General features: G+C 44.3%; 1 protein-coding gene and 1 long non-coding RNA gene across 5 annotated transcripts; one reads left to right on the top strand and one right to left on the bottom strand.

Annotated features, from left to right (window-relative positions):
* Positions 1-1159: 1159 nt before the first annotated feature.
* Positions 1160-10714, top strand: LOC124279383. Of its 2 annotated transcripts, none has more exons than XM_046715202.1 (5): positions 1160-1256; positions 1758-1851; positions 2203-2300; positions 4722-4861; positions 10434-10714. In XM_046715202.1, exons 2-5 carry the CDS (start codon positions 1809-1811, stop codon positions 10579-10581), a joined length of 429 nt encoding a protein of 142 aa, XP_046571158.1. In that variant the 5' UTR covers positions 1160-1256; positions 1758-1808; the 3' UTR covers positions 10582-10714. The 2 variants fall into 2 exon arrangements, with proteins under 2 accessions (XP_046571158.1, XP_046571159.1); XM_046715203.1 differs by having other exon boundaries at positions 4722-4876; positions 10434-10553.
* Positions 10715-11232: 518 nt separating this feature from the next.
* On the bottom strand, positions 11233-14139 carry LOC124279384. Of its 3 annotated transcripts, XR_006899354.1 has the most exons (4): positions 13367-14139; positions 13245-13296; positions 13105-13210; positions 11233-13069 (listed from the first exon to the last, which is right to left on the bottom strand). It is a non-coding gene; the product is annotated as an uncharacterized LOC124279384 (long non-coding RNA). The 3 variants fall into 3 exon arrangements; XR_006899352.1 differs by having other exon boundaries at positions 11233-13210; XR_006899353.1 differs by lacking the exon at positions 13245-13296 and having other exon boundaries at positions 11233-13210.
* Positions 14140-17376: the final 3237 nt, after the last annotated feature.

The following is a 17376-nucleotide window of genomic DNA, read 5'->3' on the forward strand; positions in this document are numbered from 1 at the left end:
ACGTAGGTCTCTGACGTTAACCATTGAGACGGAGCTCGGGAAAAGAGGTGTGATGCTGAAAACCCCGAAAATAAAGTCATGGCTCTTCTTTCTGTTCAGTGAAGAGAGGCGACCTCACATGGCCACCGGTGTTTTTAGCTAGTCGCGAGGCTCAGCAGACTGAAGTCCAAAAATCATGATTTTATAACGAGGCAATCAATATCATAGGAAATATATTATGTTATGTACATCAAAGATTTTGGTTGAAATGAAATTGATCGATATGCCTGTGTTTGAAATATCAGATTTACGCTTTCTTTCCCAAACGTTTAGCTCCATCCAACATTTACGCTTTCTCTCCCAAACATTTAGCTCGATCCAACATTTACGCTTTCTCTCCCAAACATTTAGCTCCATCCAACATTTAAGCTTTCTCTCCCAAACATTTAGCTACAGCCAACATTTACGCTTTCTCTCCCAAACATTTAGCTCCATCCAACATTTACGCTTTCTCTCCCAAACATTTAGCTCGATCCAACATTTACGCTTTCTCTCCCAAACATTTAGCTCCATCCAACATTTACGCTTTCTCTCCCAAACATTTAGCTACATCCAACATTTACGCTTTCTCTCCCAAACATTTAGCTCCATCCAACATTTACGCTTTCTCTCCCAAACATTTAGCTCCATCCAACATTTACGCTTTCTCTACCAAACATTTAGCTGCATGTCCTGATTAACATCTTCAGACCTTCGTCTTGAAAGCTGCACTGAGTTTAATAGTGACATATTATATTACTGGACACGTTTCTTCAGGCCATAAGAACCCATACAAATATGAAACTACGGGCCCGACACGATACCTAATTGCCATGAACACTGATTTTGGGCTGGATCATTGCTAATGCTTTGCTTAGTACGGTGTAAACAACATCCATTAGCTCTATGTAAGTCATACATGTTTACTTCGTCCTCCGTTTTCTAGTGTTTGGAAAAATCGGTCACCCTTCGAAATCTTGTTATGTCCCTTGCAACATTTTTAATTCAATATGGTTGCTTTGAATTAAATGTATATGAAAACAATATGCCGTCTCATGGGAACTGCGGGGTTCGAACTGGTAATCACATAATATACTGACACCATTTCCGCGGCAAAGACAAATATGTATATTTAGAGTTACGTCCCCTTGTACAGCCAACTTCAGAATCGCTTGTGCTTTCTTTCATTGACAAAGTGGTTGATGAACTCTGTTTAAGCAGTTTCTGATAAGAAATAAGTGAGTATTTTCCGGAGTCTGAGATGGGAATCCATTGTGAGGGCTGTCAAATGATCAATAGATTCTATATGTCGACTTTTGAATCGGCTGTCGAAATAAGACCATTCATGCACTCTAACTCACACACTAAACAGACAAATGCCGTTTGTGGTCATCGTCATATTCTGACCAGATATTATATAACCAACATAGAGTAAGAGTTGACATATGTTCAGCTATTTATAACATAATAGAAGGAAAGACTTTCGCCCGTATCCACCCGGTTAAATTTCATTTTGCAAGGCCCTAACCTAGTTCATATGAATAAATTCGTATTCCAGCCAAGGCCTACATCGATCACACATTGGTATAGAGTGCAAAGTCGTCTAGTTATATGCTGGACTAGGCCGTAACCCTAACCCTATGTACATGTATATATATTTAGGGGGGATACGGATGGAAGTCTTACCAATTTATGGATTTTACTGTCAAATTCAATTTGAAATTGTCTGTCACTTTCAGTCATCAGTATTGTCCGAGTCAGACAGATGAAGCTCTGAAGCTTGTGACGTCATGGAGACGACCCCCGTGCCAACTTGGGATACTTTCGTCCAGAGTAGGTCATTATAACAATTAGTAAATTAACCCTTGGTAATTTTAGCCAGAATATATTTAACTGTTTAGAAATAAACGTTGTCAAAATTCCCTTGCTGGACCGAAAACCCAGATTGTTGGGTGGCTTAAGCCAATTGGTACAATGTATCCGGTCATTACCCGCTAATTAAAATGGGGGACGACTAGACAACTATATGTTTGAGGTTTGTTTCCCTTCAAAATGTGGTATCGTTTATACTCATGCAAGCGTTGTCTTTCGTGGATGCCTATTTTGGTTAATAAATTTGTTTATTTGTTGTTTTACACAGTCCTCACGCCACTGCAATCTCCATCGCATGTCTGCATGTTGTAGGTAACCTGCTGAGAGCTGGCATTGTGAGTGGAGTGTGTCTGGCAGCCCAACATGGAGTACCCATCTACACACACGGGGAACTGGACACTCTGGAACAGGTAGCGTCTAACAACAGTGTTCTGATATTGGTGTTAATGTGTTGTTTCTGAGGTAGATAGGCCCTGGGTGATCCCCAGTACCCACTGTGTGTTGCATGAACAGATGAGGAGTTAGTCTGTTCAGTTTTATCCGCTTTTAGCAATGTTCCTGCAATATCACAATGGGGGCCACCAGAAGATGCAGTCTAAGTAAACTTAGTCTCAGTATTATTCGTTACACTCCTATGCTGAGTCTAACAAACGCTAGTAGAAGGTCGCGTCAGCTAACCTTTTCAACTGACCAATCAGAACGCAGCTTACCAAATTGCGAAAGTTAACATTTGCACATATCGTTTAAACCTTTACCTAAAAAACTCCAAATGCTATTTTCAGCTAATAACGATTCCGAATGCTATTTTCAGCACGATCGCTTCCGAGTGATACACATGGAGGACGCAATGTGTAAACAGTCGCTGAAAATATCGTCTTTGTCAATATCTTGCGGAAATATAAGCTAATAGTAACCAGGTCAAATATCTGTGTTTATTGCGGATTTTCGTTTGTTGATACATCAGTGTCGGCGACCAGGAAAGAGAAAATCCAAAAACTGTTTTGTAAGTCCCGTCGAACCCTAACAAGTAGTCGATTGTCTGATTGGTTAAATCCGTTCGCCGTCTCGCATTTGATTGGACAGTCATAGGTTGCTCAAAGGTTAGCTGACGCGACCTTCTACTAGGTTTGTTAGACTCAGTATAGCAGTGTAACGAATAATACTGGGCCTAAGTTTACATAGACTGCCAGAAGAAAAGGAGTGAACAGAGCCTCGTCCAACATTGCCATGACAGCATACAGCTGAGTCCATATACTGGCCGACACAACAGAGCATGATGAGAGACTGGACAACAGGCTGTAGGGACAGCGGAAATGTCTGTACCTATATGTATTAATGTTCATTGGTTTGAACTTGACCTAGGAACCTTTCAATTACAAAGGGCACATCCAGTGTGCGAAATAGCCACTGTCCGTGGCTAGAAAAATCCAGTCAGGCCAATAAATCTCCACAGTCACTGGCCCGACTGGCTAGTGAATTTTCATGGGGTCATTTTGTAATTACATATGTATATCACTCTCTCCGACTTGTTAAGTTATGTTACACCTTAAACCATGCAGGATTATGGCCTGATAAAACTGCTCACCATATTATCAGCGGGATGAAACACGTGTCATGCCAACAATATCTTATTCTCATCTAGTTCTGTAATGTTTTACTCTTAATGGTTTCGCCCTCACCGAGCGGAAGGTCGTGAGTTCGATCGCGTCATACCAAAGAGCGTTAAAATATGGTACTTGTTGGTCCCTGCCTGGCTCAGCATTAATGGGTACAACAAGGACTGGTCTCTTGGAGTCAGTATAATGTCTGAGTGGGGTATTCATGCTTCACTGCGGCTTGGTATCTCCAGTGGGCTAGCACTATAAAACCAGCTTCAGTCTGGGCTAATACAAGCAGCCACACCTGCATGCACGCCGTCATATGGGAAATATTCTCCAGCTGACGTTAAACCCAATTTCACCTCACCTCACCTAATGTTTTACTTAGTTTCTACATTCGGCTAGTGACAGGGCTAGTAACTTTCAGGCATAGCTAGCCCAACTGGCTAACAAAATTGGGAAACTATTTCGCACACTAAGCACATCATACATAAAGTAGATATGTACCAGTTGTCTTGTGGTCCGAATTGACTGCGATTAGGACCCCATTGCGGGGGATTGGCTTATGTACGAAACTTACTTATCAGATTTTGATACTGATTTTAAGGGTCAAGTTTGGGGGTCATCTTGTCTATGAGATTGGCTTATCTATGGGGTCGGCTTATCTATGAGATCGGCTTATCTACGGTAATATAAGGTAGTCAGAACATGTTTCAGTTCTGATATACATGACCTGGTGATATACATAAATTTGGTGATATACAGAACTTGGTGATATACAGAACTTGGTGATATTGCTTGTAGCATGTAGTCAAGTATTCCTCCATACTACAGAAGGTGGAGGGTCATCTCTCATCTCTCCACTCTGTAAAGAGTCGATGAAGTTGGATCAGGTTGTTGAACCTGTCGGTGATGCTGCTCATTATATCAACCACTAGGATATGTATATTTCATATATATGTAGCTAGACTATTGACAACAAGTGAGTGAGCAAGATTAGTTTTATGCCATTTTTTAGCAATATTCCAGCAATATCACGGCGGAGGACACCAGAAATGGGCTTTACACATCGTACTCATGTGGGGAATTGAACCCAGATCTTTGGCATGGGCAAACGCTTGAACCACTGGACTACACCACCGCCCCTATTGCGAACAACATACTACAGTGTCGGTAATCATACCTGCTTATTCATAATTAGCTTGCATTGCTCCAATGCTGTTTCATTTCCAGGCTGATCTTCAGCAGTTTCTGCCCGTGTTTCGCTCAATATCCAGCCAACACACAGAGTCCATTCTGGAGGCCGGGTTCACGATCCCATCAAAGAGTGGCAAGACAACAGAGTTCAAAGTGTACCAGAAGACGTACTGCAGGTAAACACATTGCAGGTATTGTGGAGTACCTTAGCCAGGTGTCGTTAGTGGAGGAGCCATCACTGTTGCAGGTATGGTGGTAGTACCTTAGCCAGGTGTCGTTAGTGGAGGAGCCACCACTGTTGCAGGTATGGTGGAGTACCTTAGCCAGGTGTCGTTAGTGGAGGAGCCACCACTGTTGCAGGTATGGTGGAGTACCTTAGCCAGGTGTCGTTAGTGGAGGAGCCATCACTGATGCAGGTATGGTGGAGTACCTTAGCCAGGTGTTGTTAGTGGAGGAGCCATCACTGATGCAGGTATGGTGGAGTACCTTAGCCAGGTGTCGTTAGTGGAGGAGCCATCACTGATGCAGGTATGGTGGAGTACCTTAGCCAGGTGTTGTTAGTGGAGGAGCCACCACTGTTGCAGGTATGGTGGAGTACCTTAGCCAGGTGTCGTTAGTGGAGGAGCCACCACTGTTGCAGGTATGGTGGAGTACCTTAGCCAGGTGTCGTTAGTGGAGGAGCCACCACTGTTGCAGGTATGGTGGAGTACCTTAGCCAGGTGTTGTTAGTGGAGGAGCCATCACTGTTGCAGGTATGGTGGAGTACCTTAGCCAGGTGTTGTTAGTGGAGGAGCCAAACCACTGTTGCAGGTATGGTGGAGTACCTTAGCCAGGTGTCGTTAGTGGAGGAGCAACCACTGATGCAGGTATGGTGGAGTACCTTAGCCAGGTGTTGTTAGTGGAGGAGCCATCACTGTTGCAGGTATGGTGGAGTACCTTAGCCAGGTGTCGTTAGTGGAGGAGCCAACCACTGTTGCAGGTATGGTGGAGTACCTTAGCCAGGTGTTGTTAGTGGAGGAGCAACCACTGTTGCAGGTATGGTGGAGTACCTTAGCCAGGTGTGGTTAGTGGAGGAGCCATCACTGATGCAGGTATGGTGGAGTACCTTAGCCAGGTGTTGTTAGTGGAGGAGCAACCACTGTTGCAGGTATGGTGGAGTACCTTAGCCAGGTGTTGTTAGTGGAGGAGGAGCAACCACTGTTGCAGGTATGGTGGAGTACCTTAGCCAGGTGTCGTTAGTGGAGGAGCCACCACTGTTGCAGGTATGGTGGAGTACCTTAGCCAGGTGTTGTTAGTGGAGGAGCAAACCACTGTTGCAGGTATGGTGGAGTACCTTAGCCAGGTGTTGTTAGTGGAGGAGCCATCACTGATGCAGGTATGGTGGAGTACCTTAGCCAGGTGTGGAGTTAGTGGAGGAGCCACCACTGATGCAGGTATGGTGGAGTACCTTAGCCAGGTGTCGTTAGTGGAGGAGCCACCACTGTTGCAGGTATGGTGGAGTACCTTAGCCAGGTGTTGTTAGTGGAGGAGCCATCACCACTGATGCAGGTATGGTGGAGTACCTTAGCCAGGTGTGTAGTTAGTGGAGGAGCCATCACTGTTGCAGGTATGGTGGAGTACCTTAGCCAGGTGTCGTTAGTGGAGGAGCAACCACTGATGCAGGTATGGTGGAGTACCTTAGCCAGGTGTTGTTAGTGGAGGAGCCATCACTGATGCAGGTATGGTGGAGTACCTTAGCCAGGTGTCGTTAGTGGAGGAGCCATCACTGTTGCAGGTATGGTGGAGTACCTTAGCCAGGTGTTGTTAGTGGAGGAGCCATCACTGTTGCAGGTATGGTGTGGAGTACCTTAGCCAGGTGTCGTTAGTGGAGGAGCCATCACTGATGCAGGTATGGTGGAGTACCTTAGCCAGGTGTTGTTAGTGGAGGAGCCATCACTGTTGCAGGTATGGTGGAGTACCTTAGCCAGGTGTTGTTAGTGGAGGAGCCATCACTGTTGCAGGTATGGTGGAGTACCTTAGCCAGGTGTTGTTAGTGGAGGAGCCATCACTGTTGCAGGTATGGTGGAGTACCTTAGCCAGGTGTCGTTAGTGGAGGAGCCATCACTGTTGCAGGTATGGTGGAGTACCTTAGCCAGGTGTTGTTAGTGGAGGAGCCAACCACTGTTGCAGGTATGGTGGAGTACCTTAGCCAGGTGTTGTTAGTGGAGGAGCCATCACTGTTGCAGGTATGGTGGAGTACCTTAGCCAGGTGTTGTTAGTGGAGGAGCCATCACTGAGTACCTTGCAGGTATGGTGGAGTACCTTAGCCAGGTGTCGTTAGTGGAGGAGCCATCACTGATGCAGGTATGGTGGAGTACCTTAGCCAGGTGTTGTTAGTGGAGGAGCCATTGCAGGTATGGTGGAGTTAGCCAGGTGAGGAGGAGCCACCACTGTTGCAGGTATGGTGGAGTACCTTAGCCAGGTGTTGTTAGTGGAGGAGCCATCACTGATGCAGGTATGGTGGAGTACCTTAGCCAGGTGTTGTTAGTGGAGGAGCCATCACTGTTGCAGGTATGGTGGAGTACTTTAGCCAGGTGTAGCGTTAGTGGAGGAGCCATCACTGTTGCAGGTATGGTGGAGTACCTTAGCCAGGTGTTGTTAGTGGAGGAGCCATCACTGTTGCAGGTATGGTGGAGTACCTTAGCCAGGTGTTGTTAGTGGAGGAGCCATCACTGTTGCAGGTATGGTGGAGTACCTTAGCCAGGTGTTGTTAGTGGAGGAGCCATCACTGATGCAGGTATGGTGGAGTACCTTAGCCAGGTGTTGTTAGTGGAGGAGCCATCACTGTTGCAGGTATGGTGGAGTACCTTAGCCAGGTGTTGTTAGTGGAGGAGCCATCACTGTTGCAGGTATGGTGGAGTACCTTAGCCAGGTGTTGTTAGTGGAGGAGCCATCACTGATGCAGGTATGGTGGAGTACCTTAGCCAGGTGTTGTTAGTGGAGGAGCCATCACTGATGCAGGTATGGTGGAGTACCTTAGCCAGGTGTTGTTAGTGGAGGAGCCATCACTGATGCAGGTATGGTGGAGTACCTTAGCCAGGTGTCGTTAGTGGAGGAGCCATCACTGATGCAGGTATGGTGGAGTACCTTAGCCAGGTGTTGTTAGTGGAGGAGCCATCACTGTTGCAGGTATGGTGGAGTACCTTAGCCAGGTGTTGTTAGTGGAGGAGCCATCACTGTTGCAGGTATGGTGGAGTACCTTAGCCAGGTGAGTTAGGAGGAGCCATCACTGATGCAGGTAGGTGTAGCCAGGTTAGTGGAGGAGCCATCACTGTTGCAGGTATGGTGGAGTACCTTAGCTAGGTGTTGTTAGTGGAGGAGCCATCACTGATGCAGGTATGGTGGAGTACCTTAGCCAGGTGTTGTTAGTGGAGGAGCCATCACTGTTGCAGGTATGGTGGAGTACCTTAGCCAGGTGTTGTTAGTGGAGGAGCCATCACTGTTGCAGGTATGGTGGAGTACCTTAGCCAGGTGTCGTTAGTGGAGGAGCCATCACTGATGCAGGTATGGTGGAGTACCTTAGCCAGGTGTCGTTAGTGGAGGAGCCATCACTGTTGCAGGTATGGTGGAGTACCTTAGCCAGGTGTTGTTAGTGGAGGAGCCATCACTGTTGCAGGTATGGTGGAGTACCTTAGCCAGGTGTTGTTAGTGGAGGAGCCATCACTGTTGCAGGTATGGTGGAGTACCTTAGCCAGGTGTCGTTAGTGGAGGAGCCATCACTGTTGCAGGTATGGTGGAGTACCTTAGCCAGGTGTCGTTAGTGGAGGAGCCATCACTGTTGCAGGTATGGTGGAGTACCTTAGCCAGGTGTCGTTAGTGGAGGAGCCATCACTGATGCAGGTATGGTGGAGCCACCTTAGCCAGGGTGTACCTTTGTTAGTGGAGGAGCCATCACTGTTGCAGGTATGGTGGAGTACCTTAGCCAGGGTGTCGTTAGTGGAGGAGCCATCACTGATGCAGGTATGGTGGAGTACCTTAGCCAGGTGTCGTTAGTGGAGGAGCCATCACTGATGAAGGAGGTATGGTGGAGTACCTTAGCCAGGTGTCGTTAGTGGAGGAGCCATCACTGTTGCAGGTATGGTGGAGTACCTTAGCCAGGTGTCGTTAGTGGAGGAGCCATCACTGATGCAGGTATGGTGGAGTACCTTAGCCAGGTGTCGTTAGTGGAGGAGCCATCACTGATGCAGGTATGGTGGAGTACCTTAGCCAGGTGTCGTTAGTGGAGGAGCCATCACTGATGCAGGTATGGTGGAGTACCTTAGCCAGGTGTCGTTAGTGGAGGAGCCATCACTGATGCAGGTATGGTGGAGTACCTTAGCCAGGTGTCGTTAGTGGAGGAGCCATCACTGATGCAGGTATGGTGGAGTACCTTAGCCAGGTGTCGTTAGTGGAGGAGCCATCACTGATGCAGGTATGGTGGAGTACCTTAGCCAGGTGTCGTTAGTGGAGGAGCCATCACTGATGCAGGTATGGTGGAGTACCTTAGCCAGGTGTTGTTAGTGGAGGAGCCATCACTGTTGCAGGTATGGTGTAGTGGAGTACCTTAGCCAGGTGTTGTTAGTGGAGGAGCCATCACTGATGCAGGTATGGTGGAGTACCTTAGCTAGGTGTTGTTAGTGGAGGAGCCATCACTGTTGCAGGTATGGTGGAGTACCTTAGCCAGGTGTCGTTAGTGGAGGAGCCATCACTGTTGCAGGTATGGTGGAGTACCTTAGCCAGGTGTCGTTAGTGGAGGAGCAACCACTGATGCAGGTATGGTGGAGTACCTTAGCCAGGTGTTGTTAGTGGAGGAGCAATCACTGTTGCAGGTATGGTGGAGTACCTTAGCCAGGTGTCGTTAGTGGAGGAGCCATCACTGTTGCATTTTTTTCGGGAGTACCTTACGAAGTGTGGACTGGTCAAGGGATGATGGAACTAATATAGCTGCATGTCCACTGTTTCAGGGATAGTGTGACTAGTGCTAGTGGAGTAGATGTCAGGATACTTAGCAGGCCTACCAAAGAAAACTTCCCACTGCAGAAAAACGCGGAAAAGCCCACATTAATTGTGGAAATAGCAACATGAACACATTACCTTGCTACTGAAACAGTAAAAACGGCAACGAAAACTATGAGACTGCAACATTTTTATATCAGCGAACTTTGACCTGTACTGCGCATGTGCATTACGATCCGGGCTTCTTTCCAATTTCTGAGCAAACGTGAATCGCCTCGCATAGAAAAAGTATTAAATATGTCGAAATTATGGCCGTCAATCGTTTCATATGAATGGAAAGTAAACTAAACAAGTGTGCACACAAGTATCATGATGATAAATGCTAAATAACACAACAGAAATACTTAAGAAGGAACGTAACTTTTGTCCAAGCTGGAAAATGTCAACATGCGGTCGAGACTTCCTCTTCCATGTGCGCATGCGCAAAATCGAAGTTGCGGGCTCCTCGTTTTATGATGCAGTGTTAGCGATTTAAAGTTGCTCTTTTTACTGTTTCAGTAGCAAGGTATTATGTTTATGTTACTATTTACATGATTAATGTGAGCTCTTCTGCGTTTTTTTCTGCACAGAGGGAAAGTTTTCTTTGCTAGGCCTGCTTAGGATAGCACAATCATTAGTTTTGAAAACTGAAGACATTATTCTGATAATTGAGGAATGTATTTTGTATGATGTTTGTGGAAAAGTTTACTTGAGAAATGCACTTCTCTCTTGCAGTGTGTATGCCACCTCAGTGGGGAATACAGAAGGCCTAATTGTCAGCAATCTCCCTCATGGCGTTCTTCTGTGTACGTATAGGCACCCAGTACAGCCTGGAATCGCAATCAAACATGTGGAACAGTTCTGTGATCTACTCAGAGCCTAGAAACATTCTGGGTAACGGTCAAGAGAAAAAAAAACACCATTCAAAGATGCTTACATCTGTGACAGCTGTCCGAAGATGTTTAATTTACAGAATGTTTCTGTGATCAGCTCAGAGCCAAAACACCAGTCAGAAGATGTTTAATTTGCAGAATGTTTCTGTGGTCAGCTCAGAGCCAAAACACCAGTCAGATGTTTGTGGAATGACTTGTCATCTGCCCAGAGTCAAGAGCATAGTTCAAGATATCAACACGTGGACAGGTTCACCAACATTCACATAAAAATTGTGAAAAGATGTGCTGTGGTTGACATAAATGTAAGACACTGACTGACTGACTGAGTATGGTTTAACGCCGCTTTTAGCAATATTCCAGCAATATCACAGCGGGGGACACCAGAAATGGGCTTCACTCATTGCACCCATGTGGGGATTCGAACCCCGGGTCTTCGGCATGATGAGCCAACGCTTTAACCACTAGACTACCCCACCGCCCCATAAATATAAGACATCGTATGTTAGTACGTCATACAGTTGTGAATCATGTGGCTCCAGCTGTCTGTGCATGCGTGGTTCGTCCTCCAGACCTTGGTATGATGAACAGAACTCTTTACAAGAGTGTCCTAACATGCACTCACACAAACAACACAAAGTTGGTTTCATTAAAAAAACAAAATTTTACTATGCCAAGGCAATGCATGAGAAATATGAAACAAGAATATAGTATCAAATGCATGATTCCACAAAATTAACATAGATATAAATACTTATATTATTTCATTTAAAAACGCAAAGTTGCAATAAAATAACTTTGAAATCAATGAACAAAGCAGTAAAACGCCAGTGACAAAGATACAGAAAATTCAACAATTGATGTTTGAAAAAGAAAGCCTAAGACATTGAATAGAGGAATGCTTCATAGATGTGACAGACAATTCAGCGTACGTGATTTGATTGTATAAATCGCGGTCTAGTTCAACACTGATACTATTGACGCCTCTCCTACACTCCGTACATTGTGCATTTTAAAAAAGCAGCAGTTGTGCATATATGCCTACATACGTATTGCACATTATACAGTAATCCAAATCATAACTTCCTTGGATTTGACAGTCAATGTCAAATGACATGCCTAATGGTATACCAACTTAAATAGACAGGTGCTGTTTTGGATATTATTCTTGTAATAAAGTATTTCCCAATATATTTAAGACAGTATTCTTTTGATTACATAGGTTCACCACGTTCATTATTGGGACACTAGATTACATCATGAGATGTTTAAGTACTGGTTAATGGGGGTGGGAGTCCTTGCACATAGGTGGATCCAGAGGGGTGTGTGTGCAGGTGTGCAACCTCCCACCCCCTCATTTGGTCCTGACAGTTTATTAAATGACCATTGAAACTCCAGTGAAAATGAAGTGTGCACCCCCACTTTCTCAAATCGCTGTATCCGCCTCTGTTGCATCGGTTACTGCATTCCTGTGCATGTCACGTACAATGGTTTTAGTCACTAGATCAATGTGTCCAACACAAAACATGCACTGCAGCAGAACTGTGTTCAACACTGTTGTCAGACTCACTAAGTGTCACTAAGCATCTTCATACACTGTGCTCTTAAGTTTCATCAAATGAAACCTACATTAAGATATTCATATTCACTTGCCCTTTCAACAATGTAGTTTCTCAAACAAATATAGAGGAATATTTCAAAACACAGCCACCATTCTTTATTTGGATAACACAAATGGTCCCCCAGAAGTTGGAACTTCCAAAGCCTGAGTAACAACATGACAATCTGTTTTCAGCCCGGTAACACAACCGCAGTCGGTAACATAACCGCAGTAGTTATGACGGGTGGTATGTACAACAGGGGTGACCTTCCAGCTTGTACAACAAGTCTCATACCATTCACTCACTCACACACTGAACACATGGCCAGTATGCAGTCGCCATTAAACAACATTAAGGAAGCTCTCTATTTTACTATACATATGTACTCTTCCTTCTCTTTTCAGAAACTCTTACATCAAAGCACTATATAGATGATTTTTTGAAAAGAAAATAAGAACAAAATACTTTCTACATATTAGCAAACTTTTTCGAAATGACAAGATCACCTGGACTATAACCCTTGTATGTAGCGAGATGCACCTGAACAACTACTTGAAAGAACAAGACTAATAAACAAAAGATTATCCCAATGTAAAAGTACCCTGAAAAAATATCTACCTGTCCCAACCCATCTACCTGTCAAACCCATCTACCTGTCCCAACCCATCTACCTGTCGAACCCATCTACCTGTCCCAACCCATCTACCTGTCGAACCCATCTACCTGTCCAACCCATCTACCTGTCCCAACCCATCTACCTGTCAAACCCATCTACCTGTCCCAACCCATCTACCTGTCGAACCCATCTACCTGTCGAACCCATCTACCTGTCCCAACCCATCTACCTGTCGAACCCATCTACCTGTCCCAACCCATCTACCTGTCCCAACCCATCTACCTGTCAAACCCATCTACCTGTCGAACCCATCTACCTGTCCCAACCCATCTACCTGTCCGAACCCATCTACCTGTCCCAACCCATCTACCTGTCGAACCCATCTACCTGTCCCAACCCATCTACCTGTCAAACCCATCTACCTGTCGAACCCATCTACCTGTCGAACCCATCTACCTGTCCCAACCCATCTACCTGTCGAACCCATCTACCTGTCACACCCATCTACCTGTCGAGCCCATCTACCTGTCCCAACCCATCTACCTGTCCCAACCCATCTACCTGTCCCAACCCATCTACCTGTCGAACCCATCTACCCGTCCATGTGCTGATAATGCAACCACTGTAATACCAGGAAAATCTGTTCATTGGTTCGAGGTAAATGCCAAATTTATTACTATGATTGGCCTCAAATAGACATGCATTTATATTTTCTATTTGGACTTTTGTACTTTAGAGTGAAAATACCACACTTCAGGATATAGGTGTTGGTGACATGAAAGGAAGACCATTGTTCCAGGACAGGTATAATCACAATCACCAAGGAAACGAAGAAATACGTGTCACACTGAAACTGGTGAAACATTCAATATCCACATTTCTGACATCCCGGTCCACTCAACAGTCGGACACGGAGTTGAACACAGGTACACAGTGTGTAGAACACGGAGCCAAACGCAGGTACACGTGTGTAGAACCTATCACAACATGGCAAAGACATTGCTGTGGTTCCACAAACTGATCTTCGTGCCACTTATCTTATCACCTTAAACCAATCTTGAAGCAGCTGTTTTAATTACTGAATATGATTCTATCATAGACTTGCAACAGCCATAGGCCTAATACCCCCTTCTCAATTTTCAGATCTGAGATTTGATAACAGAATTAATGATAGAACCTTAGTCATTAGAGTTCTTACCATACTGTGAACTGTCTTCAGTGCTAGAGATGGGCCTCAGTTGAGTTTAGCATAACTTCTGGTACGTTCTACTGGCTTACATACCTGCAGTGCAATAGTGAGTTGGGGTTGACGCGAACTATATTCCTGTCACATGACCACCCATCAGGAGAAGGTCAAGGACAGCATGTGGTTTAAGACATTACAACTAGAACTGACAGGCATGGTATGGTGGTCACAAACCAAGAATCTTAATTAGGGCGATTTTGGGATTCAAATCTTATTACCAGCAGATCCTGGCTACTAAGGGACACATCTCTGTATCGCAACAATAGGTCAGTCAGTTCCAACATATACCAGCTCGCAACAGTGACCAACTGTTGAGTACTGTTGGTTATGAGTACCTCGCAGCTAATAGAAAATATTTAGGGACACAGCCTAATCTAAATAGGCAAAATGTTGACTTAACATGATGGTAGAAAATCTGTTGATAATAATTAAATAATGACCTCTCAAATTAGCATATTACATGACAATGAATGGAAAAAAGTTTGTTTTGTGCATCATTACAGAGAATGGTCAAAGTGAAATATATAGTGAGTCCATTGGGTTTAACCCTGCACGTTACTCCAGGTATATATCCTGGCATGCCGGCATCAGGTGTGAGGACAGCCTGAAGTGATACAGGTCTCCGACCAGTCAGCCCACAGATGAACCTGGACATTTTGGTGTTGCCAAGGGACACAACTCTGCGCAGCAAATTGCCCTCGACTGGGCCACTATTCTGGACCGTGACAGTCTCACTTACTCTGAAGCCCAGCTGTCTCCACTGGAATATTTTATCAATAACTCTACACAAAGTTCACACTAGGATATTAATGCTCACGACAGATATATAACACTGGATGTTCGAGATTCACTGGGTGTATAAGGTGGCCAAAATTACATTTTTAACATGGCTGCTATGGTTACGTCAGGCATATAGAAAGGTCGAACATCAAACACTCTGAGAAACCTTTGCACAACACATACTTCAATTTCAAATGGCAGCAGTGATTAAATTTGGAATGGAATTGGAAAGCAATCCATCAGAGCTGCTAGGAAAATATGACTACTTCGGTGAGATGTGGGCAATGTAGCTGGGATCATCCTTCCTGAAGCTACAGATGCGTTGTGATTCATTGTGATGTGAATGAAGTTCACACTGAAGACTGGACAACACACTGCGACAGAGGAGCTAGAGATAGTCTTACCTACACTCATAAATCTCCAAACTTCATGTTAGTTATAAGTAAAACATGGCCAGTCAAGGCAACACTGCTACACCCATGCATCCAGCTTGCATAGAATGTTCTTCAGCTCAATCATATATACCCTCGTAGTATTTGAACGGTTTAATCACCAAACCCCATCACTATGGCAACACAACACGGACAACCACTGGATTATCCATACACCAAAAGTCTGGATCACTAAAACTGGATCTCGTAATAGTCTGATGACCGGTCAAGCAGTGATCGTCTGGATATGTCGCAGTTCTTGGTCCCAAACGTTTCAATATACCCGGATTCAGATACAGCACACACTTATAAAAGACTGACTGTGACAGTCCCCTCATCTTCACAGCAGAAGTGTGACACCTGATGCTGAAGTACAGTGTGTATACCGAGAGAAGCCTGAGAAATAGGTACAACTGTCCTGGGAACCAATGGGAAGAATCAATGAAATCAACCGACAAACATGTTAATCATTGTGACAAATAAAACTTGAAATCAACAGTGAAACTTGCGACAGAACACCTTCAAATATGGGAGTGACTAGGTGACACAAGGCTCATCCCATGATTACCTCACAACATGCATGTGCACTGGTGAAAAAATAAATCTATGTGTTTATTGCTTGTTGAGATGTGTTGTTTACACCACTTGCACATTCAAGTAAAAATACACTACCCTAAACAAGACAACCTCAGTCTTGATGCTTTACCCAATAAAACAATCTCTCTGTTTACCATGTGGTTGGCAAACAACATGAAGTTGCAGCCATGTTCTTGTTTATGACAAATTCCCAATTAGAACTTAATAATCTATCACCCTTAGAACCTTGGAAGGGAAGCACACTGTTGGCCAGGAGGTAACTTTGTAGCATTTCAAATCACGGAATCTGACAAACAAATATATATTTTGTTGTGACCAACTCTTGTGTGTACACGTGAGCCAAGCAAGCAATCCTATTCTCGGACATAGACAAAGATTCATATACCTAACACACACAATCATCAGGTGATAACACAGCAGAAATATCCTGCCTCTGTGTTCTAGTTTGTATCAAAGACTGACAAATCAAGCTGGGTTATCCAAGCAGCATGTAGCATATAATGATATTATCTACCAAGCAGATGATGCATATTGACTATTACAGAATATTGTACAATATTGTTCTACACAGTCCTGTAAACAGTAGGCCATATAGGGCTATACACACTCTCCTTCACCACAGGGTTATACAGACATGTAGCTCATACAGAATCTAGCAGCTGCTCTCATCAACAAGCATCCTGTAAACCTTTCAATTTTCATGTTTCTTCAATTATGCAATATAATATCTATTTGCATTATTTCAACATGATGTTTTACCCCAGTCCTTCCACTGCAACATTTGCAGGTACATGTGTACCCATCTGGTTCTGCTGGTCACAATCATTCAAATGCAACAGGAAATAGTTCACCGCAGATTACAACCAACTTTACTGTTACAATCACATCCTGCACCTCAGGCCGGAAACACACTGTGAATAGTCAGTAATCTTGCATCACAAGTTGTACACCTGAAAGCTGGCCTGTTTACTATGTACAGTAGATATAGGGTTGACTCAATATACAGTATATACCATACACAAGCAAGCAAGCAGTATGTACATGATTTCATTGGTTAATGAATACCCGCTAGCTGAGATATATATAGATATATCAGTTATATATTTGGTATCAAGCATCCAGGAGGGTTACGCTTTGCTTGCTCTTCATCACCTGAGTATCCCACACAGGACAAGTCAGTAACTGTCACAATAGGCCATCACTACTCACAGTACACAATTTTCTCAGACAATGTAGTTTTTTTTATCTTTATAAGCAAAAATGATAAAGGATAAAATAAGAGACATGAGTTTACGCTGCATCTCAGCATTTTTGCAAGACTGGGATACCGAGAATGGGTGTCACATAGTTTATCCATGCAGGGGATCAAACCAGGAACGTCTATGTGAGAAGCAAACACATAACCATGTGGCCACCCCACTGCCAACAACTCCATCCACAAGGACTAAATCTTTCTGTAACTGCTACAAAATACCATCATACAGTTTACTAATGAGGAAACAAATTACATTCTCAGT

This window comes from Haliotis rubra, unplaced genomic scaffold (assembly GCF_003918875.1).
Source record: "Haliotis rubra isolate DU_JTF1 unplaced genomic scaffold, ASM391887v1 Scf25, whole genome shotgun sequence".
NCBI lineage: Eukaryota > Metazoa > Mollusca > Gastropoda > Lepetellida > Haliotidae > Haliotis > Haliotis rubra.

Bases quoted from the DNA above. Each gene is read 5' to 3' on its own strand.
- LOC124279383 (XM_046715202.1), top strand. From the start codon at position 1,809: ATGGAGACGACCCCCGTGCCAACTTGGGATACTTTCGTCCAGA. The intron at 2,301-4,721 runs GTAGCGTCTAAC...TTTCATTTCCAG, and splicing joins AACTGGACACTCTGGAACAG to GCTGATCTTCAGCAGTTTCT. The intron at 4,862-10,433 runs GTAAACACATTG...TCTCTCTTGCAG, and splicing joins TACCAGAAGACGTACTGCAG to TGTGTATGCCACCTCAGTGG.